We start from the raw sequence: 25,000 nt of genomic DNA on the forward strand, positions 1-25,000 counted from the left end.
CAGGCCAACCAAGGGCGAGCCGTGTGAACGCAAAGTCTGCTGCCTCAAAACCGCGCACAAACAGCTTTTCAAGAGCGATGTTGCGCGCGTCCAGCTCGTGAACAACTGTTCTGGCGTTGTGCGTGTGCTCTGGCGTGGCAAAAACGGCCGTCGATGTGCGAGTCTGCGGGGCAGCCGCTATCTCGAGTGTGCGCAGCTGTCGCAGAGAGAACATCACGGACAAATCGACCTTGGTGATGTTGTGGTTGTTCATGCGGAGGGTGACCAGCCTCGGAAACGCCTGGAGGTTGGGCTGCTGCTCGAGCGGGTTGTCATGAAGGCGCAAATGCTGCAGTGCTGGAAGAGGCGTGTGCTGAAAGTTGGTGATGCGGTTGTTTGCCAGACCCAGCGCCGTCAGCGCCCGGCTGCTGTGGAAGAGGTTGGGGTCGAGTTGGGATATCTTGTTGCGGCTCAAGTCAACAGCCGTCAGCGCCGTGGCCGTGCTGAAGGCATCGGGGTGAATGTGGGTGAGCTTGTTGTTGATGAGGAGGAGCGTGTTTAGGTTCGACAAGGGGTGAAAAGCGTCGGCGTCCACGCTCTCAATCTCGTTGTGCGTCAAGTACAGCTCCTGCAGCCGCGTGACGCCGACAAACAGCCAACTGGGGATGTGGGTGATTCTGTTGAGCGCCAGCGAGAGAAGAGTGAGCCGGGACAGTGCGTCAAAGGTGCCCTCAGAAACCTGAGTGAACCGATTGCCGCGGAGCCGCAGGTCCAGAAGGTTCGTGTTGTTGGCAAACAGGTTAACGGGCAAGCTGGTGGCACGGGTGTTGGACAGCTTCAGCTCGCGCAGCTGTGTCAGTCGAGAAAACAGCGCGTCACTGAATGCTTCAATGGGGTTGTTGTTGAGGTTCAGGAATCGAAGGTTGACGACAGACGCGAGCGCGTCAGCGTGAAGCTGGGAGATACCGTTGCCACTGAGGTCGAGGTGTATGAGGGTGCTGAGGCCCGCAAATGTCAGCTTGGCAAGGGTGGACAAGCGATTGTTGCTGAGAATGAGGCTCGTAAGGTTTGGTGTCTGCGTGAAGGCCATTTGTTCAATGGAGTCGAGCTGGTTGCCTGCCCACACGAGCTGTTCCAGGTTTGGCATGGCCGCAAGCGTGGCGGTTGGAAGTGCGCTCAAGCTGTTTGAGGACACATCAAGCGTCTTGATGCTGGGCCCGAGCCCGAATTCATTGTCGCCGTTCGTGGTGTCGACCGGTTGCAAGCTCGTAATGTTGTTTTTGGACAAGTCGATGGTGGTCAGGGAGGTCAGGCGGTTGAAAGTGGAGAGGGGAAACGTCCCGCCCTCCAAGCCGCGGACAGCAACCGCGTGCACGGATGATGGCCAGTCCAGTGCAAAGATCCACCGCAGCTCATACACACTCACCACCGAGTTCACGGTGACATTCCTCGGGCGCACTGTTTGGATGATGTCACTGGCAAAGGTGTTAGCATCGCTGTCTGAGAACGCTCGGACCTCGCTGGCATCGTTTCTGACCAGTTGCAACTCCAACACGCTTGCCTGCCGCGGTTGGGTGCAGTCATACTCTGCTGTGCCGAGGGCGCTTGCACTCAGTGTACACACGACGGGTCTCTGCGCAAACTTCTGCGTCTCATTCAGCGTCGTTGTCGTGGTGGTGGTGGTGGTAGTCGTGGTGGTGGTGGTAGTCGTGGTGGTAGTTGGTGCAGTGGTCGTGGGAGGGGGTGTGCTCTCCCGGCGGACACGCTGGTGCGGTTCTTCTCCTTGGTGGGAACGATGGTTTTGGGCTGGTCGCTGCTGCGAGACGGTGGAGGGGCAGAACTGGCGTACAAACGCCTCCATCACACGGACGTAGTCCACGTACGTGTCTGCGCGTGAAAAGCACGTACGGGCATGGGTCAGGGTGTGAGGGTGTGTGTGTGAGGGTGCGTGTGTGTGTGCGTGTGAGGGTGTGTGTAAGGGTATGAACACGAGAGAGAGAGAGAGAGAGAGAGAGAGTGTGTGTGTGTGTGTGTGTGTGTGTGTGTGAGGGTTTGAATGTGTGTGTGTGTGTGTGTGTGTGTGTGAGGGTGTGTGTGTATGCGAGGGTGGAACCCAACATAACCGCATGAAAAGACCACGCCGAGGCAATGAGCTCAATGGGCAAGTTCACGCCAATTGAAGTGAGGGGTCACTTCTTTCCCACGCGTACCAATGTTGAGGTCAATGTTCTTGGGGGAAGTGCGCGCGGATAGATTGGTCACATTGAGAGAACGCAGCAGTGTGCGAAAGGATGAGATGGACGTGCGCGCGTCGGTGCATAGATTGGCGTGTGCATTGCACCCGATACCAATCCATGCAGATGCTGGGTCCGTTGGAGTTGACGGCAGATCGATGGTGTCGCTGGGGCTGTTGATGTGCTCTTGGCACGGGCCCTGAGCATACACCATCCGAGTTGCTGTGGTTTGTGTTAGCAAGGAAGGTGCAGCTGGTGTCGAGGTTCTTGGTGCCGAAGCAGCAGCGAGGACAGGGGTGAGGGTTGTCAGGATCAGGATGACCGCTGCTGTCACGAAAAAGGTGGAGGGGGATCGCCTGCGCTCGCCATCCCCCTTCCCCGGGGTTGTGCAGGGAGCCTGGCGTACCATGGCTCTGGTTCTGGCGGGCGATGCCCTTTTCCCTTCCTGATTCCTCCTGTCCAGTGTCCTGTCTCTGTGACCTTGTGACACAGTGTCCTAGTGTCCTGTTGTGGCAAGGCGCTGTTGGCGTTGTGGTGGTCTTGTCCGGTTGCAATGTGCTAGTGTGTTGTTTCAATGTTGCAAGCAGGCAAGCAAGGTTGAGAAGAGAAGGCAAGAGCTCAGCAAGTCAGCCGAAGAGATCGAGCGTGAACAACACTGGAGCCAGGAGTCCGATTGCCGTGCTTCTGTGCTTGTGCAGGTGTGTGGAAGGGAAAAGGCGATCGCGGAAGCGCTGAGAGGGAACAAGAGGGAAGAGGAGAGGAAAAGTGGAGGCAATGTTGTCTTGTTGTTGTGGACAGCCACACAGAAGAGGAAGGAAAAGATTTTTGTTGGCGTTGTGCTCCAACATGAGCCGCCTGTTGTCTTGTTGTTGCTGTGCTGTTGTTGCGTATGCGTGCGTATGACCTTGATGTGTGCGAGTCTCCCAACTCGTGCTCCCTTTTACGTGTTGTTGGTGTTTTTGTTGACAAGTCTACGTGCTATCATACTGGACTATGTTGGCGCATGAGTCGAAAGAAAGAAGAAAGACATGAGCATGAGCATTCCGGACACATGAATCATCCACTGCTACAACCCGACAACCACACACACACACACACACACACACACACACACACACACACACACACACACACACACACACACACACACACACACACAAACACACACGTGTTTGCTTTGCTACTGGTCCAAGGCCGCGTGCAAGCACTGCGGGAAAAAGCGTTGGAGGACGGTGGAAGGTGGCTGTTCGGAGTATTCAGCGGCTTTGTCAAGCAGGAGGTAGTGGCGTGCGTTGACGGAGAAATACGCCCACGTGCTGCGTGCAGGTGCGGTGTCCACAACAGACTCCACCTCCACAAACATGCGCTGGGACGTACTGTACGCATACAGGCTCAGCTTCAAGTCAGGAACGTCACCGATGCTGTGGCCCGCTATCGGTACAGCGAGCAGTAACGACAGTACACCGTCGATTGTCGCAAAGCTTGCCGAGGATGCAGCCGGCAGCCGCTGATGTTCGCGGTATGAGGCCTTGGTCACAAACAGCAGCTCACTGTAGCGCCCGCTCTTGGTGGCGATGAGGAAAATGCCCTCGTCGCCAGCGTCGGTCGTGTGCGGCGTATGGGCGATGGAGGTGATGTTACCGCCAATGTCAAGTGGCGGTCGCTGTGCCAGATCTTGTGCTCCTGACTCCGAAGCAAACAGGTAAACGGCATCGATGGTTGCCACAACAAGCGTTGGATCCCCGCCGAGGGTGGTTGCCTCCATACGCTGGATGAGAGACATAACCGGCAGTGTTTGGAGCGACGCACCGATGCTATACACGAGTGCTGCAACTCGGTCGACTCTGGCAAACACAACAAACGGAAGCTCCACGGCATCAGCGTGTGGCAGCACCACGGCGTCAACAGCGGAGCTCGAGGGCTCCATCCCTGGGTACGAGGTTGGGTCAATTTGAAAACCCGATGAACCTTGCAGGGGCTGTCCGAGGAGGTACACGACGTTTTGGGCAAGTGATTTGGGGCGAACTAGGAATGGTTGACCATTTGGTGGGTTGTAGAATGTCCACCTTGCCGCTGAGGGACCCTCGTGTAAAATGGTGTTGATGGGCTCAAGAGATCCAAGTGACGAAACAGCGCCTGGATCAGTGAGGTTGTAGATGTAGCTCAGTGGGGAGCTGGCACTGACGGTGATCAGGTATACGTTGCCTTCAAGGGTGAAGAGGGTGCTGCGCGTTTCGTCAAAGCGACCAGGTTCAAGCCGCCGCCGCAAGCTCAGCCCTTTCTGATCGCACAGCGCCTGTGTGAGGGACGTCAGTTGGCGCTGCTGTTCCGCCACGGTCGCCTGCAAGCTGGTGATGGTCTGGACAACATCCACGTGGTTCAGGAGCACGTTTCCTCCATCTGGTGCGCGCAGCAGCACATTGCCTTGTCCATCAACCACGAGCGCAGCCCTTGTCGTTGCGTTGCCACTGATGGCACCCTCAGTCTCAGAGATGGCGGTCACCACCGCTGGCACGGCAAGGAGGTGCAGCGCCGTGATCGCCACCAACACAACACGGACAGGCAGGTGGGTGTTTCCAATTGCGCGCGTGTGCGCGTTTGGCTGGTGCTGATGCATCATTGGTTGTTGTTGTTGTTGTTGCTTGCAGGCAACGGAAATCTAGTTGAAAATGCACACGAATTTTCCGCGTCTGCTTGACTTGTCCTCTTTGCTTCTTCGTGTTCTCCCACTCTGTTCTCGTCCTCTCACTCTGTTTTGCTGTGTTGCTGTGTGCATGTGTATTTCGCGCTTGCTTGCAACACCGTCCGCCCCCACACCCATGCACACCATTTCTATGCCTCCGCGCCCATCATAAGTAAGTCATCATAAGCCATGTGACATGACACAACGTATTACACCCAAATCACAACACGTTATGATGCTGCTGCGTCGAGGGTGACGACAAGGTCGGGTGGTGGTGCATGTGCAAGCGACGGTTCTTGTTCCGGTTCAAACTTCATCATCGCCATCAGGTCTTCCACAAACGCGTGCAGCTGCTCCTCGCCAGCGAGGGTCACGCCCACCTTCGCGCGCTCCCTGTCCGCCAGCAAGTGCGCCGCCAACGACAGGTCTTCAAGCCCGCACATGAAGCGAATCCACTCTGCGCTCTCGCTGTTGCTGCGTCGCTGCGCGCGTGGCACAGCCATCAGCTCGCGCACGTGTGTTTGCGCGGCTGCCGTGAGCGAGGCGTGCGCACGGGCAATGCCGGCTAACACATCCGCGTCACGCTCCGGCACAAACAGCCGCAATGATGATGATGATGATGATGACGTTGGTGGCGACGACAACGACGACGACGATGTTAGGGGCGGCGGGGAAGACGAGGGCTCGGGTTGTGATTGCAATGATCGCGATGACTGCGGTGGTTGTGACGTTGTGGGCACGGTTGTGGTGGTTGAACCAGATGTAGTGTCGTTAGATGATGCATCCACGCTCATGCTGTTGCCGCTGGGGCCAGCGTCGCCACTGTGCTCTTCACCTTGGCCATCACCGCTGCCGTCCTCTGCGTCGTCGCCAATCCAGAGCCGGTCTGGAATCTGCCGGTGCAGGTACTGCAGGCAGCTTTCCAGCAGCTCCTCGTGGTACGGAAACCGAATCAGCGCGTGCCCTGCATCTGTTCCGGTGCCCGTTGATGGGCCAGGGGTTGTTGAGGAAGAGGTGGCCACGGCGGTCGTTGTTCTGACGCTTGAGTTTGCGTCTGTGCTACTGCTGCCGCTGCTGCCGGTGCCGCTGGTGTCCGTGTCTGTGCCTGTGGCTGCGGTTGTGTCCGTGTCTGTGCCTGTGGTCGCGTGTGTTGTGCTTGAAGCCGTGGTCTTTGGGACGAGAAAGGACCGCACGAGTCGCGTGGTGGGGGTTTGGAACACAATGTGCACGCGGGCAAACGAGTCGTGGCTGTGGTGGAGGGCAAGGTGGCGCGCGCAGAGCAGATTTGCCACGCGATCGTAGAGGGAGAGGCAGGTGACGGTGGGGATGATCGTCTCCGCTTCGTCAAGGTAGTCCCTGAAGATGGACCTGATTTTTTTTGGGGGGGGGGGTTGTTGTTGACAGCCACACACTCCACGGGTGAGGCATGGAGAGGCGGCGGGGAGGAGATGCAGGAGCAAGGTGGAATCATCATGGATAGAGGCACTCAGCGAAGCACAGATGCAGGCCGGAAACACGGAACTCAAACCACAAGAACGCAGGCTGGCGGGCACACAGGCAGGCAGGTAGGCAGATGACACGGACAGGCAGACAGAAGGAGAGAGATACAGCAAGGCAGAGAGACAAAGAGACAGACAGACAGACAGACAGACAGACAGACACACACACACACACAAGCACACACACACACACACACACACACACGCAAGCACACACACACACACACACACAAGCACACACACACACACACACAAGCACACACACACACACACACACAGCACACACACACACACACACACACACACACACACACACACACACACACACACACACACACACACACACAAGCAAACGCAAGCGCGGACCTGGAGATCCAGAGGGAGATGGTGCCGAGCTCGTCGTCAATGCGGCCCTGCGTGTCCTTGAAGCAGTCGATGAGGTGGCGAGCAACGGCAGCGAGCGGCGCCGTGCGTGACTGTATCATTTCGTGCTTGAAGAAGCGGCTCAGCGAGAGGATGATGGCCTCTGGATCCGCAGTCCCCTCCGCATCAAGGTGGTTCCTTGTTGTGTGGTGACACAACAGCAGAGGAGGAGGATGTGGTGGTGAGTGGGGGGGGGGAGATGGTGGCGGCAGGGGATTGGGCAACACTTGAGCCGTTGAAGCACTCGCCCACACGCAGACAGATAGGCAGACACACACACAGATAGACAGACACACACACAGACAGGCAGACAGACAGACAGACAGGCAGACAGACAGACAGACAGACAGACAGACAGACACACGCACATACACACACAACGCGAGCATACGTAAGGAAGACGCGTTGGAGGCGCAAGCTCCAGTGTCTGCGTTGTGCGAGCTGGTGCAGCCCATCGTTCATCACCGCTTCAGCACCTGGTGATTGTGGTCGGACAGCGGTGGCGACGGGGAGCGGGTGAGATACGGCGATACGAAGATAAGGCAGCTGATGTGAAAACAAGCGTACACTTACTCTGACACACACACGCACACACAGACACAGACACACCCACGCTCATATATACACACACAGACACAGACACAGACACAGACATACACACAGACACCCACATCCAACCACTCACACACAACGAGCGTGCTTACTTGATCCATCAAGGGTGATGCCTGCCTCGTCATCGTCGTCTTCATCACGACCACGACTATGAATGACAGTGGCAAAAGCAGCCTTGAGAATGGAGACGGCATCCGGCCGCTCCCGCAGCAGCTCGCACCGCGTCACCAGCACCTGGTGGAGAGGTGGAGGGGTGGGAATGAGCGAGGTGAAGTGCGGACCGACGGGATGTGAAGACAGGCAAATGGACAAAACACACAGACAGACACGCACACACGTACACACCGGCACAGACACACACGCACACACATAGACATACGCACACACACACACACACACACACACACACACACGCACGCACAGACACACACAGACACAGACACACACACACAGGTATCCTCTGACAACTGACCAGGACGCGTGTGCCTGGTGGCAGCTCTGTGTTGAGGTAATCGATGCGCGCTGCCAAGCGATGGAGCACGGACGAATCATCCAGCAGGTGCTGGCCGTTGACAAAGTACACAATCTGGATGGATGGTGGTGATGGCGGGTGTTGTGAGTATGGGGCCCTGGAGAGGGTGAGATTGACGTGTGGAGTGAGTTCCTATTGGGTCAATCACGATCTGACAGACACAGACAGATAGAGACAGACAGAGAGGCAGACAGAGAGAGACAGACAGACACACAGACACAGACACACAGACACACAGACACAGACACACACACATATGTGTTTCGACCTGCTGGCACGTCTTGAGGGTCTGCCTGGACTTTGCGACGATGGTCTCGATGGCGGGGTGGCCGGCGCTGTTTGGCGTCATGAGCCGATCAAGGTGGTCCCCGCCAAACTCAATGAACTTCAGGGCAAAGTAAATGGTGTCCTGAGGTACATGACGCACACACGCATAGGGTGGTGTTGTGATGGTTGTTGCAGTGGGCTCTTGTTAAGAGTTACAGCAGCAGCGTAGCAGAGTGCAGAGAGCAGCGTAGCAGAGCACAACAGCAGCATACATCAACGGAGTGTGCACCTGGGGCGCCTCCGTCACCAATTTGGGGTCCAGCTCGTACTCCGTGACGAAAAACGCAAAGTCATCGGCCGTCAGCACAATGTTGGCGTGGCCCAAATCCGTATCCTACGCGCATATGTGAGTGCACATGAGCGTGTGTGCGTGTGTATGTGTGTGCACGTGGTAAGCTGCCAACAGTTTTTGGTTCACGTCAAAGTGCGAGTTTGTGTCTGTGTGCCAGCGAACGGACCAAGAAGCGTCCTTCATCCCGGGGTGGTGTTGGATCGTCCTGAATGGTAGAAAGACAGCAGCAAGCGAGCACATGTTGGATGGTGAGTGTTTGACATGCAGCCACGCATCAACGCACACGCGTGTGTGTCCAAACACAAGCACACCCACACCCACACCCACACCCACACCCACACACACGCACACACCCACACCCACACACCACACACACACACCACACCCACACACACACACGCACACACACACACACACACACACACACACACACACACACACACACACACACACACAGCCCGTACGGGGGCGAGGAAGCGGGAGTTCACAAAGGAGCTGGAGAGGATGGGGAGGATGGAGAGCAGCTGCAAGTGCTTGGGGCTCTCCTCGTCCGTGAATGCATGCAGAAACGTCGACTTGCCCGCGTTCTGATCCCCAGTCAACATGAACGTAAACACCTGCACGGAGACAGACAAATAACATGTGTGTGCGCGCGTGTGCGTGTGTATGTGTTTGTTTGTGTTTGTGTATGTGTATGTGTGTGCGCGCGTATGTGTGTGTGTGTGCGTGCGTGTGTGTGCGTGTGTATGTGTATGTGTATGTGTGTATGTGTGTATGTGTATGTGTGTTTGTGTGTGTCCCGAAACGCGCAGTTCGCAGATCTCCCAAGGAGCCACATGCAGTCGTGCGCACCAACGTGCCCGAGGAGAACGAGGAGGCAAATGGGCTTTCCAGCTCAATCACTTCCTCTGGTGAAGCGAATGATTGTGTGTGTGTGTGTGTTATGAGAATGAAACGGTGAATGCGTGTGTGTGTGTGACGTTGGCAACAGCAGGATGAGACATCTGGAAACACGGGTACAGGTACAAGTGTGCGCACAGTTTCGCACGCAGACACACATACACATAGGCGTACACGTATGCACCCACACATGACACATGACACACACACACACACACACACACACACACCATGAAGGCGGTCAAGGTGTCGCCAGGTGCTCTGCTGGTGATAGCCCAGCTCGCTGCGCCACTCTTCCATCGTTGTTGCCAGTGTTGCTTGATTGCCGATTATTGCTTGAAATGATTCGCCATTTTTCGTTAACCACTGCCGCGAGTCCTGCTGCATTGTCAGCGAACACCACCACACACGTTCACACCACACCACACCACGTTCACACACACTCCTGTGTCACAGGCCTGAGCTTGCTGACGCCAGTGGCCTGTTGGAGATGGAGAGGAGATCGTACGGGAGTAGGGGGGGCGGGTATGGCGGGAGCAGAGGTGGCGGGTATGGTGGCGGTCGTGGCGGTCGTGGCGGTCGTGGTGGCGGTCGCGGTGGTTGGCGGTATTCGTCGTCCGCGGAGTACGGTTCCGCAGAGCATTCACACGGCCAGCGTGCGCGGCACTTGGCCTCGTCACACTCCAAGAGCGGGTTTGGAAAACAGAAACGCGAGCTTCAGAAACACCACACCGTCAATCACTACAGCGCAATCGTCCAACACCTTGAGGTGTGTTTGGGCGTGTGGCAGTGTTCGACCTGGTATTTGCTGTTGGTCTCGTGTTGCGGGCACAGTGCTTGTGACAAATGCTGGTTGTTGTTGTTGTTGTTGTTGTCGCATGTGTGTGTGTGTGTGTGTGTGTGCGTGTGTGTGTGTGTGTGTGCGGATGCACCGACATTGCTTAATCCAAAGCTCTCCTAATTCTGGGCACATCGACATACTGCATATCCTCGAAGTTCACCATCCTTGCCTCCTCCCTCCCCCAACGCTTGCATATTTCGACCATCTTTGGCGCATACAAGGATCGAGTGGTGCAGCCTGAGGACGACATGCCGCCCGCGCTGCAGCCCCATCCGGCATTCACACGCTTTGTACGGTGACAGTGTGTGCATGTTTGTACTTGCTTTACACCGTGTAATGCTTGTTGGCTTTTGTGGTTGAACCATTAGCAGGTCGTGTGAACCCACTTCCCCCCCCCCACGCTGTTCCTCACTCCGCATCCATCTCGTCGTGCGTCCACGCGGCACTTGTGGCGAAATCATCAGATGAGGCCACCCACGGAGATGACACAGAACCCGGCAAACGCCATCACCAAAGATTGCGTGCGCCGGTTGCGCCCGAAAGGCGAAGCCATCAACTCCATCGCGTGGTGCTGCGAGGTGTGTGTGCCGTGTGTGTGAGTGTGGGTGTGTGTGCGTATGTGTGGGTGTGTGTGCGTATGTGTGAGTGTGTGTGTGCGCGTATGTGTGAGTGTGTGTATGATTGTGTACACATGTGTGTGCCGTGTGAGTGTGTATGTGTGCAGTACTGTGCATTGCATGGCTACCTTCCAAACCGTGGCCGTGTCACTAACAAAGGCGCGAATGTATTGCCACTGTGTGTGTGTGTGTGTGCCCGCCTGCCTGGCTGCCAATTCCTTCCCTATGATGGTGCAGTGGACGCCCGATGGCCGTCGTCTCATCTCCGGGCACTCCAGCGGCCATCTCATCATGTGGTACTCGTCAACATTCCACTTTGAAACAATTGTCGAGGTGAGCCGTGCGGTGTGGACCTCACGTGTGTGCTGTGGGCGTAAAAGCAGATTGTGCTCTTGTGAAGCGCGTGTATGTGTGCGTGTGCGCGCGTATGTGTGCATGTGTAGACAATTGTGTGCTCATATATGTGTGTGCGTTCGGCCGCATGCTTACAAATCCATGTGCGTCCTCGCCCCCGTGTGCCCACCGCCTCCGCTGCTGCGTCGCGCCAGGTCGGCAGCGGTATCCGCTCACTCAAGTGGAACAAGGACGGCACATGGATGCTCACGGTGCGCAATTGCCGGCGGGAGTGACCGCGGACGCGGTCGTGGTGACGGAGGTTGCCGAAGTGGTGGAGACAACGGATGGGGTGGCGGTGATCGGCGAAGAAGCACGTGTTGTGCGTGCGTACATTGTCGAGCCGGAACACTTTCTATACTTCATACACACACTCTCTCTCTCTTCACACACACACACAAACACACACACACACACTCTCTCTCTCTCTCTCTCTTCACACACACACACACATACACGCTTCATACACACGCATACCTTTCTGACCTCATCGACTTCACTGCATGCATGCGCTCGTGCGTGCGTGTGTGTGTGTGTGTGTCAGGGCGATGATGAGGGCCGGATTAAGTACTGGCAGGTCACCATCAAGAACGTGTGCGAATTCAAACCCCACAAGAATCCCATTCGCCAAATCGAGTCAGTTTGGCAGAGTTGGTGATGTGCTGGCACGTGTGCGTCTGGATGCCATGGGCTTGCCGCAACATTCTTGCACGCTGTTCCCTTGCATTGATGCGCATGTTCACACCACCTTGCTCTCTCGCTCTCTCGCTCTCTCGCTCTCTCGCTCACAAAACATACACACCACACACAACACCACACGCCAACAGTTTTTCTCCAAACAACCGCAAGTTCTGCACGTGCTCCGACGATAGCACCGTGCGTGTGTTTGACTTTGAGACGTTCAGCGAGGACCGCGTCCTGCGCGGGCACGGCGCTGATGTGCGCACTGTGGCGTGGCACCCCATGCTCTCCCTCATTGCATCCGGCAGCCACGACAACCAGCAGCCGCTCAAGCTGTGGGACCCGCGGGCCGGCGAGAACCTCGCCACCCTGTACGATGGCGATGATGATGATGATGATGATGATGATGATGATGGTGGTGATGATGATGATGAGGGCTGTGTTGTGTTGTCGTGTGCGTGTTTGTATGTGTGTGTATTTGTGTGTTGCGTGATGATGCGTTGTGTTGCGTGTGCGACGTGGTGGATTGTTCACCGCAAACATCCTTGAATTCACGCCATACCTCCTTCCTGTCCAGGTACAACGTGCACCGGGACTCTGTGACGAATGTCAAGTGGAGTCCAGACGGCAACGCTCTTCTCTCCGCATCCCGTGACTCCCTGGTGAGGATTACTGCTGCTGCTGCTGCTGCCGATGGTGGTGGTGGTGGTGGCGGTGGTGGTGGTGGTGATGATGATGATGATGACGATCATGATGATGATGTTGATTGACAAAACCTCACTCAGTATGTGTGTGCTGGCTCATTGCAGATTAAGCTGTATGACATTCGAATGATGAAAGAGGTGCACACCTACCGCGCCCACCGCAAGGAAGTCAACTGTAAGTCATCAATACAATCGCACACACACACACACACACACTACACCTATAACCACACGCTTTTGCACGTGCGGTCCTTGTATCGTTGTTGTCCAAAGTGGCATCGTCGCAGTCACTCACCATCCGTGCTACACCACCTACCACTTGCAAACGATCACCACCTCACCACCACCACCACCACCAGCACTGGCGTGGCATCCGCTGTATGAGGACATGTTTGTGAGCGGCGGCGCTGACGGCGATCTCCACTTCTGGCTCCAAGGGTCCGCACACGCACATACACACACACACACACACACACATACACGCACACACCACAGGGGAAAGGGATCTGGTTCACTGATGGTCGTACTAATGGTGGTGGTATTGGTGAAATGCTGGCGCGTGTGAAGTCCATACTCGCGACGTTCACACACACACACACACACACACACACACACACACACACACACACACACACACACACACACACACACACACACACGCATACACAGGACGGAAACGCCGATTGGGTCGATGGAGCGTGCGCACGAGGCGCACATCTGGGATCTGTCGTGGCACCCGCTGGGACACGTGCTCGCATCGTCCTCCAATGACCAGTCGCTCAAGGTGCGCAGGTGATGGAGGAAGGGAAGGGAAGGGAGGGAAGGGAGGATTGGCGATTGTGGGCATGGGAAATGTGATCAAGTGTCAGGCATTCAGGCAGCCATGCTCCAACTGCTACACTTGCTCACACACATTCACACACATACAAACACACACACACACACACACACACACACAAACACACGCACACACACACACACACACACACACACAAACACACGCACAAACACACGCACATACGAACACACAAACACATGCACGCGACAGTGCTGGGCGCGCAACCTGCCTGGAGATGACATGGTGTACAACGATGTGGCGGAGAACATCCTCACGGATGAAGTGCGGCAGCACCGCGAGGACCGCACCAGGGCCCTCATCGAAGGTGCGATGGCGCGCGTGTGTGGATGTGGACGTGTGTGTGTGTATGTGTGATGTGTGTGTTATTCTCCTGACCACCACAATGTTTGTGCTTGTCTCATATTGCGCTTCGACCTGCGACACTTCATTTTGCGACAGGGGAGGGTCTGCCGACGACGGAACGGGCACAAGCGCCAATGACGGCAGCCATGCCCCACGCCATGCCGGCGCCTTCAAAGCCATCGTCCGCCTACACCTCCCTGCCCGGCCTTAACTGACACACGCTGCTGCTGCTGTTGCTGTCGTGCTGCTGCTATGTCGTGATCTTGTTCGGACTGGTATCAGTAAATTGCAGAATGCAAGGGCGAGCGACACAAGAGTGAGCGAGTGAGGCATGCAAGGGGAGCAAGCGACAAATTATACAAGAGCGAGCAAGTGAGGTCCAACACACACACACACACACACACACACACACACACACAAAGCACAACAACACGCACGTACGATTGTTGTAGGGAGTTTTTGGGCAATTTTCCAGCCAAACAGCTGCAGACGACGACAAGCAAGACGAACAAGACGAGCAAGACGAAAGGGTGTGTTTGTTTGGGTGTGTGTGTGCGTGCTTCATGGCTTCTGTCCTTCGTTTTGCGCGCGAGCATGCATACGTGATACATGTGTGTGGTGGTCGTCGTCATCCTTTGCCTGCTTTATCCTTCCATTTCCACTCGACGCGCGTTGTGGCACTTGCCGCTCACTGCTGGGATTCCACTTTGTTTCACGTTGCAGGAGGTGCGCTTTTTGAGCTCGTGCCACAATGAACGGCAGCGTCATGAACGAGGAAGGCGCGGCCGAGATGCTGCGGCGCTTGGCAGACGGTGAGGTGGTGGTGCGGCAAACAGGGACAGCAACGTGGCTGCTCGGCAGCATTGATCCCACCACTTTCGCTGCAACGGCCCCAGGGGCGCCTTCCCTGCGCGATTTGCAGGACGCGCCGTCCGAGCTTGTCGAGACATTGCAGCAGCGACTGCAGGAGCTGACGCACGGCGTGGACTTCACTCAATTGGGTCTTGGCGACGCAGTGCAGGCGCACCCACCACCGCCCGCCACAGCACAAACCAATGACAGCGCAACATCAGCATCAGCATCAGCGTCGGCGTCAGACAACTCCAGAGGCAAAACAGGCGCGAAAGCAACGGACAAAGGTAAAGCACAGCAGGACCAGCAGCAACACAAGGCGAACAAAGGTGGCTCTGATCAACAACAGCCGGCAGCGACAGTGGCAGACGCAAAGCAATCAGCGTCGCCACCGCCGCCAGGGTCATCCACACCAGCTTTGGCTGCCGGTGCTTCGCAAACTGCATCGGGACCCACCAACATGGACGCAGCAGACCCGCTCCCGCCCGCTGTGTACTCGCTCTCACCAGAGGATGATGGCATGCGCGTGTTCCTGTACAATGAGCCCATCACAAACGACCCATCCTGCAAGCCGGTGTGTGTGTGTGTCTACGGTTACCAGCGAAGCGCTGTCGCGCATGCATGCATGCATGCACGCATGCACGCATTTGTGCACGTGTTGTCTTGTTGTCTTTCGTCTTGTGGTCGCTGTCCACGTTTCGTGCAACCACACACAGTGATGTACACCGTGCATTCAAGCACTCACATACATTTGCTCCATCTCGCACGCACGCTCACTCTCCATTGCGTGCTGTCCTGTCTGTATTGGCGCAGCCCCCACCCTGTGGCTGCATCACGGAGCCGTGCCTCAACTGCGGCCGCGAACTCTGCGAGCCAGGTAACACCCGCCAAACATGGCATTGGCAGGGAAACGAGAAACATGTGTTGGCCATCATATCCGTCGTGGTGGAAGCTCCGACACTCCGCTCACCTGCTGTGGACGTTTTGTGTTGCACCACCCACGCGTCATCCACACACTACTCACACGCACACACATACATGCACACGCACACACACACACGCACACACACGCACACGCACACACACACACACACACGCACACACACACACACACACACACACACACACACACACACACACACACACACACACACACACACACACACACACACACAGACTGTCCGAATGCGGCTGAGCTCGGACACTTTGTGGACGTGTGCGAGAACGGGTGCACGCGCGTGGAGTGCACAGAGTGCGGCAGCGAGAGCAATTTCCGCGTGTGCGCATACTGCGACACGTCGACATGCACGGGCTGCTACGACCCGCTGGACGATTTTCCGCTTGTGGAGCCGTGCGAGGACCGCGTGAACATCAGCTTCTACTCGTGCGACGAGTGCCAGCACACCATCTGCGCAACGTGCTGGTGGATTGAGGCCCAGGACGAACAGGAGGTGATTGCGCGGTGCGGGCGGTGCGCGAAGCTGCTGTGCTACAAGTGCCGCCAACGCAACGACACCAACGGCTACCAGACGATCATGCCAGAGTGCTGGGAGTGCGGCAAGAGCTTCTGTGAGGACTGCAAGTCGCAGTGCTTTGTCGTCTGCCAGAAGAAGGGGCAGGGCACCATCTGTGATTTTGTGTGCATTGACTGCCGCGGGCATGCGTGTCGCAAGTGCAACCAGGTGCTTGACAGGCAGGCGCGTGCGAAGCTCCACGCCAAGCAGAAGGCGCGCAGCAAAGCGCTCACAGAGGGCAAGGTCCGCATCTACGCCCCCGCGTTTGGGCGCCACCGCTCGCAGGTGGCGTCCAGCCTTGGCGAGGCAGCAGCCAAGCGCCGTGGTGGCGGCGGCAGTGGTAATGGTGGCAGTGGCAGTGGTCACGGTGGCGGTGGTGGCGGTGGTCACGGGGACGTACCGCGATCAGAGGCGCAGCACCAGCGGGAATTGGCGGCACAGGCGGCGCTGGCAGAGGCACAGGCAGAGGCGCTGATTCGAGAGGAGCAGGCAGCCAAGCAGCGGGCAGCGCGACGCAAGGCAAAGAAGAAGGGCGGTGGGAAGAAGAAGAAGGGGGGTGGTGGTGGTGGTGCGAATGGTGGTGATGAGAGGAAGGAGAAGGAGAAGGAAGGCAGTGTGAGCGGTGACAAAGGCAAGGGTAAGAAGGAAGGGAAGAAGGGTGGGAAGCAGAGCGGAGGCAAGGCGGAGGCAAAGAACCGGCAATCATCATCGTCGCCACCAGCAGCAGACGCAGCTGCTGGCAGTGAGGGCAAGAAGCAGGCGAAGAAGGCGAACGCCAATGCAGCCGCACCAACACAGGAGAAGCAGCAGAAGCAGGACGGGGGTGACAGCAACGGCAGCAGCAACGGCAGAGCAGCGGCCGCAGACGGCGGCAAGAAGAAACAGCAGCAGCAACATCAACAACAACAACAACAACAACAACAACAACAACAACAACAACAACAACAACAACAACAACAACAACAACAACAACAACAACAACAACAACAGAAAAAGAAGGAGAGTGAGAAGCAAGCGACGAAGGAGGACGCCGCAGCACTTAAGCGCAAGCAGGAGGAGAAGAAGGCAACCGTAAGCGCAGCGTGCTTGCGGCATGTGCTTGTTTGGACGTGTGTGTGTGTGTGTGGTTGAGGTGCAGGAGTGAGTCCTTATACAAACGCCTGTACACGACTGACACGTTGTATGCGTGCGTGTGTGTGTTTATGTGCGTATGTGTGTGCGTTGTGTGTATGTGTGTTTGTGTGTGTGTGTGTGTGTACGTGTGTGTGTGTACGTGTGTGCTTGTGTGTACGTGTGTGTGCATGTGTGTGCGTGTGTGTGTGTGTGCAGGCTGCTGCTGAGGCGAAGTTGCAGGCTGCTGTTGACACTGGGGACATTCCTCGCATTGAGGCCGCTATCAAGACGGCATCTGCAGCCGGTATTTCCTGTGCATCCGCGTCAAAGGTCCGTCACACACAGAGGTGGTAGCGATGATGGTGGCACACGTTGTGTGTGTGTGTGTGTGTGTGTGTGTGTGTGTGTGTGTGTGTGTGTGTGTGTGTGTGTGTGTGTGTGAGTGAGTGTATGTGTGTTGGCGGTGTTGCATGCACGCATGTAACCATGTGCTCAAATCGAACTTGTGCATGTACATCTGCGCGTGCATGTATGTGTGTGTGTACTTCTGTCTCTGCCTCTCACTCTCTCACTGTGTGTGTGTGTGTGTGTGTGCGTGTGTGCTTTCGTCAGGCGCTGCGTCGTCTTCAGCGCGCTGCTGCTCTTCGCGAGGAAATCAACGCCGCTGTCGACGAGGTAACGCGACATGAGCACGCGTGCACGATCACGTGTGTTTGGATGCACACGCGTGCGCGTTTGTATGTTGCTTTTCCGGACTATTGTGCAGGGTGTTGGCTTTGACAGGTCCTGTCGCTATTCGTTGTTGACATGTGCATGTACATGTGTTGCTGCCACCGTCTGACAGGAGGACAAGGAGAAGATTTTTGACCTCCTGCGTCGTGTCATCGAGTGCTCAAAGAGGTGCGCACGGCTAATATGTTTGTTTGTTTGTTTGTTTGTTTGTTTGTTTGTGTGTATTTGTGTTGGTGTCTGCTGTCTGTCCTGGGCACTGTGCCGATGCCGCCTTATCCCCAGCAACACACCAGTGCTCACGCTTCATTATCACCATCACCACAACCACCACCCCCCCCCCCAACAGAATATCGTGTCTGGTGACGGCTGAGCTGACGGGTGCGCTGCAGCTGATGGACGTGCTGCCCGAAGATATGCGCTCCGCCCTCGTCGACATTGTCCCGCCATCCCGTCAGTCCCCTCGTGCTCGTGACGGCGGCTGTAGCATGCGAGAGTGACGGTTGGGAGAAATGTACTGCCTGACCTTCTTGCCACTTCTCTTTCTCTCCCCCCTAACCCTCATCACACTCACACACACACACGCACACACACACACACACACACACACACACACACACACACACACACACACACACACACACACACACACACACACACACACACACACACACCGCCGTCTTATCGTGTCGCAGACGACCTGCCTGTGCTGCTGTCGCCAGCGGAGCGCGAGGCGTTAGCACGGAAACTGTCGATCCAGGCGAGCGCGGCGCCAACGCCACCATCATCCACCGCAGCGTCAACGCGACGGTCATCGACCAGCAACGCAGGGGCCACGATCAATGCCACAGCTGCGGTAGGGGGAGCGCACTCAACGTCAACATCCAATGCACCTGCCCGCCACAGCAACGGCCACGACAACAACGGGCTCGTTGGGGGCAGTAGTAACAGCAGCAGTGGCAGCAATGGTGGTGGTAGTGGTGGCGGCGCTGTGTTTGCTAATGGACAGCAGCAGCCTGCGATTGGCGGCATCAGCAGTGACAGCTGGCTCTCCGCCGTGGAAAACCCGGCGTTCCCCGTCTGCCTCGCACCAGAGTGCCAGACAGAGGTGTGTGTGTGTGTGTGTGTGTGTGTTTGTGCGTGAATGTGTTTGTGTGTGTGTGTGTGTGTGTGTGTGTGTGTGTGCGTATGTGTGTGAATATGTGTGAATATGTGTGTGTGTGAGCGTGTGAATGTGAACGTGTGTGTGTGTGTTTGTGTTGATGTATGTGTGTGCATATGTGTGTGCGTATGTGTGTGTCCGTGTGAGCGTGTATGTGTGCGTGTGAGCGTGTGTGTGCATGTGAGCGTGTGTGTGTGCCTGGCAGCGGCCGAATGCGGCCGAATGCGGCAGAGTGCGAGTGAGTGCGTGGTGCGAGCGAGCGAGAGGCGTCTTCTCAACCACGACAATGCATGCATGCATGCATCCATCACCGTTTGTCGTTTGTTGTGGCAGGCGACGGAGTTTCTCCAGTCGGACGACGAGGAAGAGTCGGCGCCGATGGTGTTTGAGGATCCCGTCGCGCTCCGCTCCTACGACGTCGCCCGCGCCCGCATGAAGACAGTGGTCAGTGGCACATACGCAGAGTGAACATGCTTGTATTGCACACACACACACACACACACACACACACACACACACTTACAACTCCTCCACTCCTCCACTCCTCCTTGCAGTACCCGCTGGACTGCGTGGATGTGCCGACGTCCATCCGCCACGGCCTCCCCGTCGCGTCGTCGTCCGCAAACAGCAGCGGCGGCAGCGGCAATAGTGGTGCCGGCAGCAAGAAGAAGGGCGGGGATGAGGTGAGCAAGGCAGCGCGCTTGCTGGACGATCTCAATCTGTCCGAATACAAGGCCCGCCTTCTCTCTCGCGGCGTCACACACGAAGGTGCGCTGCGGAGGGTGTGAGTGTGCGTGTGTATGCGTGTTTGTGCTTGCGTGTGAGTGTACTGTTTCCCGTTTACCGATCACCACCACGCACACGTTGGCGTTTCCCTCACGCTCACACCTCCACCTCACCACACAACACCGCTCCTCCTCCTCTTCCTCCACCTCCTCCTCTTCTCCACGTCATCATCATGATCATGGTCGTGGCAGCGCTGCTGACGCTGTCGCTGGCGGAGTTGAAGGCGGTTGGCCTGAGCAGCCCGGCCTCCCGCCATCGTCTCATGCAGTTCCGCAAGAAGAAGACGAGTGGCAAGGAATTCCAGCAACGCCTGTTTGCACAGGGTAGCTGCGTGCTGTGCCAGGGTGTGGCGGATGGCAAGTGCATGCCTTGCGGTCACGTTGCCGTCTGCATGCAGTGTAACAAGGCCTATCTCAGCCAAACGTGCCCTGTGTGTCGCAAGAATCTGAAGAGTAAGTCTGGTGTGCCTCTGCTGCCGCTGCTGCTGCTGCTGCTGCTGCTCTGTGTGCGTGTGTGTGCGTGTGTGTGTGTGTGCGCGTGTGTGTGTGTGTGTGTGTGCGTGCGTGTGTGTGTGTGTGTGGTTGCTGTGTCCCCTGTTTGACAATGCTCTCTACATGCACGCTCATACCCGCATGTGCACACCCACGCACACACGCTCACGCGCACACGCACGTGTCGTCTCATTATGTTGTTGTCGCATCACTGCTTGCAGGTGTTGTTCCTGTCAACCCAAGTGCTGCAGCAACATCATCGTAATGGCTGTGTGCGTGTGTTTGTGTGTTCATGTTTTGTTTTCGTACGAACCCCAATGAACCATCTCCGCCCTCAATGCCATCGCTGCACCCCACGCGCTTGTGAAACGATGACGCGGCTGTGTGCGTGTGTTTGAGTGGAGGTGGGTATGACGGCAATGTTTCACTACAGCGGCAAACGACAGGCAGCCATTCTGAACACAACAACACGACAATGCATACAACCAGTCATTCATCATGTACACGCAATCGAAAGTGAGACATGATAACAAAGGTGGAACAAGCTGTTGTTCTCTCTGGGCGAGCGGGAAGAAACAAGAGAGCGAGAATGACAAGAGACTGACAAACAAGGCGAAGGCACACCAATCGAGGGCGCTTTGCGTGTTGTGGTGGTCATACATCCAACCAACACAACAACAGGCACGCGACATCATGAGAAACAACAGCACGAGAGAGACGGAGTGGAGTGTCATGGGCAAGCAATCCACACCCCTCAACACACACACACACATCACATTACAAAAAAAAAAAAAAAAACCAACGAAATGGAACAAGGTGATCTGATATGAAAGACAAGACGACTGGGAAGAGAATGTGGCATCAGTACTTGTAGTTGACAGACCGCCGGCTGCGAAGGCGGCGTGACGCAAGCGCGGAGCCGGGCGACTTGGGGCCAGGCGCCTCAAACTGGCCGAGGCAAGGAAGCAAGGGAGGAGGGGCAAGGTGTGTGTGTGTGTTTGTGTGGCGGTCGTGAGAGGGATGATAACAGCTGGCGCAGGTAGGAATAATAAGGAAGAGCATGTGTAAACACACACACACACACACACAACACACAACACACACACAGGCCATGACGATCGGCTGCGCTTACCCGCAAGCCCTTGGGGATCTTCTCCTCGTCAATTGGGGAGCGAACAAAGTAAGACTTCTCTCCACTACTCTTCCCCTCACCAGCGCCCTCCTCCTCTTCCTCCTCCTCCGTCACCATCTCGTCCACAATCTCGTCATCATCCTCACGCGCGTGTCCGCTGTCCTGCTGCTCAGCGCCAGCATCGCCGCTGTCATCGCTGTCGGCACCGCGTTCCATGCCCGCCTTTGGTGATGCAACCTTGGGCGCGCGGCTGCGGCGGCGGCGGGGAAGAGCAATGTCACGCTTCTTCAGGGACTTGAACACGTTCACGGGCTGCTGCTGGCTTGCGGACACGTCCTCCTCCTCAATGTTTGTCACGCTCGATTTGGGCAATTGAATTGTCTTCAAGTCGTCCTCATCCTCCGCGTCGCTCACAAGCGACTCGCCGCCCTGCTGTGCACATGTGTGTGTGTGCATGTGCATGTGTGTGTGAGTGTGTGTGTGTGCGGCGCGTCAGCGTATTGAGTGGACTTGGGCAGTTTCCCTTACCAAAGCTCCCACAAGCGAACGACAGACACACATAGACACAGACACAGACACAGACACACGCACATGCACGCACACACACGCACAGAGGCATACAACCAACCAACCTTTGCCTTTGGCGTGGATGCGACGGGACCAATGGCGCCCTCGTCCTCCTCACCGCCCGGTGTCGACTCATCATCGCTCTGCAGGTCCTCAAGTCCCATCGACTTCACCGTCACCGCCGCCGCCGCGTCCTGCTCTCCTGTCGTCTGTGCAGCCGTCGTGGAGCGGAGGTGCCTGGCACATGCGTGCGTGCGTGCGTGTGTGTGTGTGTGTGTGTGTGTGTGTGTGTGTGTGTGTGTGTGTGTGTGTGTGTGTGTGTGTGTGTGTGTGTGTGTGTGTGTTTGTGTTGCAAGCGATAAACGCAAACTTGAGTTGGTGCGTGTCAACGCGACTCCTTGTGCATATGGTGTCGCATCAACAAAACAAACTCACTGGATGATGAACCAGGTGCTCACTGTCCAGAAGAGATAGGCAATGGACGCAATAGCGACGACAGAGGCTGCGATGGCGTTGAGCGTTGAGCGTGGGTGTTCATAGCAGATGTGAGGTGGCGCAATTGCAAGGTGTAGCACAAAATAGCAAGGTGAGCAGACACAACAAACGCAACAGTCAGAGCGCGCACACACACACACGCACACACGCACGCACACGCACGCACGCACACGCACACGCACGCACACACACACACACACACACACTTGAGAAGGAGCAGAGGTAGCGAAGAAGGGCGGCCACGAGAGCGGAGACAATGGCAATGTTTGAAAAGTCGTCCTGGAAGCAGCGGTTTCCCTCGAGGGAGAAGAACCCCGTCACCACCGCGGAGATGAGGATGCCCATCTGCACGCCACATGACACGTGGCCAAACGCAGGTGTGTGTGTGTGTGTGTCGAAGTGAAGTGAGTGAGAACATTTGCCAGCGAGTTGAACGACAACACCAACAGCAGCAGTGCGCGCTTGCTTCGAGCAGGCGGCAGGCAAGATAGCTTTAACAGCAGGATGCGGCGGTTGATGGCAGCAGCCAGGGGCAGCGGAAACAGCCACAATCCACAGGGCGCACCTTGTGTGGGACAAGGAAGGCACCAATTTGCTGCACGGGAGCAAGGTCCTTTGTCTCGGCCACCTCAACGCTAAGGTTGTTGGAGAGGATGAGGCCAAGATAGACCTGCCATCAACGCAGCATGTGCACAGCAGAGTGAGCACATGGAAACAAAGAGGAGGACAGAGTCGACAGCGGAAGCACGCCATCGTTAACGTGTTGTTCACGAGCAGCCTTGAAAGCAACAGTGGGTGCGGCTGCCGTTGGATACAGAACAGCGACGCTACCATGAGGGAACACGTACGGTGGCAAGGGGCACGAAGAAGAGGAGGTACATCTGGTCACGCATTTGACGGAACGCCTTGCGGTCCCACGGCTGCATGCTGAGGAACCCCATGGTCGCTGTTACCGCACCCATGGCCCACGTGCTGCACATTGTTACACCGGAATTGAGGGTAAGTGAGTCCCGCGGACGTATAACAGCACGGCATCAGAAACAAAGAACAGAAGAAGGGGGGGGGTTGTGGTTGATGGGGGATGAAGGCAAGTAGAAGACAAGCAAGAAAGCAGTGGATTGTGCTGGGCGCAGAAACGTGGTGCAACGCGTAGCAAACGTCCGGAGCAATCTCTCCGCGCGACTGCCACTTCACGCACCTTCTGAAGAGCGAGTCCATGAGGCCTTCGTACCCAACGACAATGCTGTCCTTGGGCACCTTCACGGTCACGTTGTTTGCCAGCAGAAACGCTGCCGAAAGCACACACCCCAGCGTGAGGCATGTTTCTATTTCACACACGGGGTGTGCACGAACACGCACAAGGCTGACAGACTAGCTGACAGACCACAGGCACACAGACACACAGACAGACACACAGACTAGCTGACAGACACACAGACTAGCTGACAGACAAGCACAAGCACACGCACAACACACAAACACACACAAGCGCACACACATGACCACGACTCGCACCTGCCAGTGTTGCTGTTGTGAAGAACACAACGGTGATGTTCAGTTTCTCCAACATGGTGGATTGTCTTGTGAAGCTGTCGATGACAACGAGGCTGTGTCTCGTGGTGGTCGAAGCAGCAGAGCGAGCAAGGACAAGAGGTGGAGGGAAGCACAGCGGCACAGCAGTGGCTGTTGTTGTGGTTGTTGTGGCAAACGGCAAAAACGAAAATTTGGGCGGCGAAATTCGCACAATTTCTGCTGACTCAGCACATCCAAGATGAGCACTGTGACGCGACAACAGGTGCATGTGTGTGTGTGTGTGTGTATGTGTGTGTGTGTGTGTGTGTGTGTGTGTGTGTGTGTGTGTGTGTGCACCTTCATTGGGTTCTTCTGATACGTTAGTTTGTTTCCCCGTGCTTCCCATGGCCCAATCACGCTCACATTGGCATTCATTTGTGTATGTGTGGTGTGTTGCGTGGTGACATGGCAGCTGTGACACAGCGCCACACGGACACACACGAGCCAACGCTCGCACGCAGGCAGGACGCGATCCGCTCGGTTAGACACACACACACGCACACCCTTGCATGTGCTTACGTTGAAAAATCGATTGGGTGCTTGTATGTGTTGCATACCCCCCCCCCCTCTTCCTCACCTCCGTGCAACTTCAACCTGTTCAACTGTTTGTCTGCAGGACATTTTCTACTTCTTTGAGGACCATCTCAAGGATGAATTCCCAGCGGAGTC

At 56.4% G+C, this 25,000-nt stretch overlaps 7 protein-coding genes across 7 annotated transcripts in view; 3 read left to right on the plus strand and 4 right to left on the minus strand.

Moving 5' to 3' along the window:
* Window positions 1-2,427, minus strand: part of PTSG_06775 (TKL protein kinase) — a gene marked incomplete at its 5' end in the record, with an annotated part of 5,135 nt that extends 2,708 nt beyond the window's left edge. Inside the window, 2 exons of the mRNA XM_004992116.1 lie at window positions 1-1,866; window positions 2,190-2,427. The exon at window positions 1-1,866 is cut by the window's left edge and continues 1,438 nt beyond it. Of these exons, the coding sequence (XP_004992173.1) occupies window positions 1-1,866; window positions 2,190-2,427 (2,104 nt within the window). The remainder of the gene's footprint in view (window positions 1,867-2,189) is intronic.
* Window positions 2,428-3,393: 966 nt separating this feature from the next.
* PTSG_06776 (uncharacterized protein) lies at window positions 3,394-4,865 on the minus strand (the record flags this gene model as incomplete). Its single annotated transcript, XM_004992117.1, has 1 exon — window positions 3,394-4,865. The coding sequence occupies exon 1, from the start codon at window positions 4,831-4,833 to the stop codon at window positions 3,394-3,396; it is 1,440 nt and encodes a 479-aa protein (XP_004992174.1). The 5' UTR covers window positions 4,834-4,865.
* Window positions 4,866-4,977: 112 nt separating this feature from the next.
* On the minus strand, window positions 4,978-9,868 carry PTSG_06777 (uncharacterized protein; the record flags this gene model as incomplete). Its single annotated transcript, XM_004992118.1, has 11 exons — window positions 4,978-6,264; window positions 6,762-6,956; window positions 7,210-7,294; window positions 7,523-7,664; window positions 7,903-8,016; window positions 8,231-8,371; window positions 8,519-8,623; window positions 8,748-8,786; window positions 9,046-9,198; window positions 9,434-9,489; window positions 9,712-9,868. The coding sequence occupies 11 exons, from the start codon at window positions 9,866-9,868 to the stop codon at window positions 5,127-5,129; spliced, it is 2,325 nt and encodes a 774-aa protein (XP_004992175.1). The 3' UTR covers window positions 4,978-5,126.
* Window positions 9,847-14,218, plus strand: PTSG_06778 (uncharacterized protein). The gene is made up of 13 exons (XM_004992119.1): window positions 9,847-10,250; window positions 10,544-10,612; window positions 10,787-10,900; window positions 11,177-11,272; window positions 11,488-11,544; window positions 11,877-11,968; window positions 12,160-12,384; window positions 12,591-12,675; window positions 12,823-12,892; window positions 13,077-13,155; window positions 13,387-13,501; window positions 13,766-13,880; window positions 14,015-14,218. Exons 1-13 carry the CDS (start codon window positions 9,972-9,974, stop codon window positions 14,131-14,133), a joined length of 1,515 nt encoding a protein of 504 aa, XP_004992176.1. The 5' UTR covers window positions 9,847-9,971; the 3' UTR covers window positions 14,134-14,218.
* Window positions 14,219-14,398: 180 nt separating this feature from the next.
* Window positions 14,399-20,899, plus strand: PTSG_06779 (uncharacterized protein). Its single transcript, XM_004992120.1, has 13 exons — window positions 14,399-14,448; window positions 14,642-15,344; window positions 15,584-15,647; window positions 15,947-17,355; window positions 17,614-17,727; window positions 18,010-18,072; window positions 18,242-18,297; window positions 18,476-18,579; window positions 18,822-19,234; window positions 19,622-19,732; window positions 19,843-20,056; window positions 20,266-20,526; window positions 20,787-20,899. Exons 2-13 carry the CDS (start codon window positions 14,670-14,672, stop codon window positions 20,828-20,830), a joined length of 3,528 nt encoding a protein of 1,175 aa, XP_004992177.1. The 5' UTR covers window positions 14,399-14,448; window positions 14,642-14,669; the 3' UTR covers window positions 20,831-20,899.
* Window positions 20,900-20,950: 51 nt separating this feature from the next.
* On the minus strand, window positions 20,951-24,493 carry PTSG_06780 (uncharacterized protein). Its single transcript, XM_004992121.1, has 9 exons — window positions 24,275-24,493; window positions 23,958-24,048; window positions 23,608-23,731; window positions 23,325-23,429; window positions 22,966-23,104; window positions 22,700-22,766; window positions 22,330-22,501; window positions 21,698-22,129; window positions 20,951-21,513 (listed from the first exon to the last, which is right to left on the minus strand). The coding sequence occupies exons 1-9, from the start codon at window positions 24,327-24,329 to the stop codon at window positions 21,427-21,429; spliced, it is 1,272 nt and encodes a 423-aa protein (XP_004992178.1). The 5' UTR covers window positions 24,330-24,493; the 3' UTR covers window positions 20,951-21,426.
* A 37-nt stretch (window positions 24,494-24,530) lies between these two features.
* Window positions 24,531-25,000, plus strand: part of PTSG_06781 (uncharacterized protein) — a gene marked incomplete at both ends in the record, with an annotated part of 2,226 nt that continues 1,756 nt past the window's right edge. The window contains 2 exons of the mRNA XM_004992122.1: window positions 24,531-24,554; window positions 24,948-25,000. The exon at window positions 24,948-25,000 is cut by the window's right edge and continues 2 nt beyond it. Of these exons, the coding sequence (XP_004992179.1) occupies window positions 24,531-24,554; window positions 24,948-25,000 (77 nt within the window). The remainder of the gene's footprint in view (window positions 24,555-24,947) is intronic.

The sequence above is a fragment of the Salpingoeca rosetta genome (genome assembly GCF_000188695.1).
Source record: "Salpingoeca rosetta unplaced genomic scaffold supercont1.17, whole genome shotgun sequence".
Lineage (NCBI taxonomy): Eukaryota > Choanoflagellata > Craspedida > Salpingoecidae > Salpingoeca > Salpingoeca rosetta.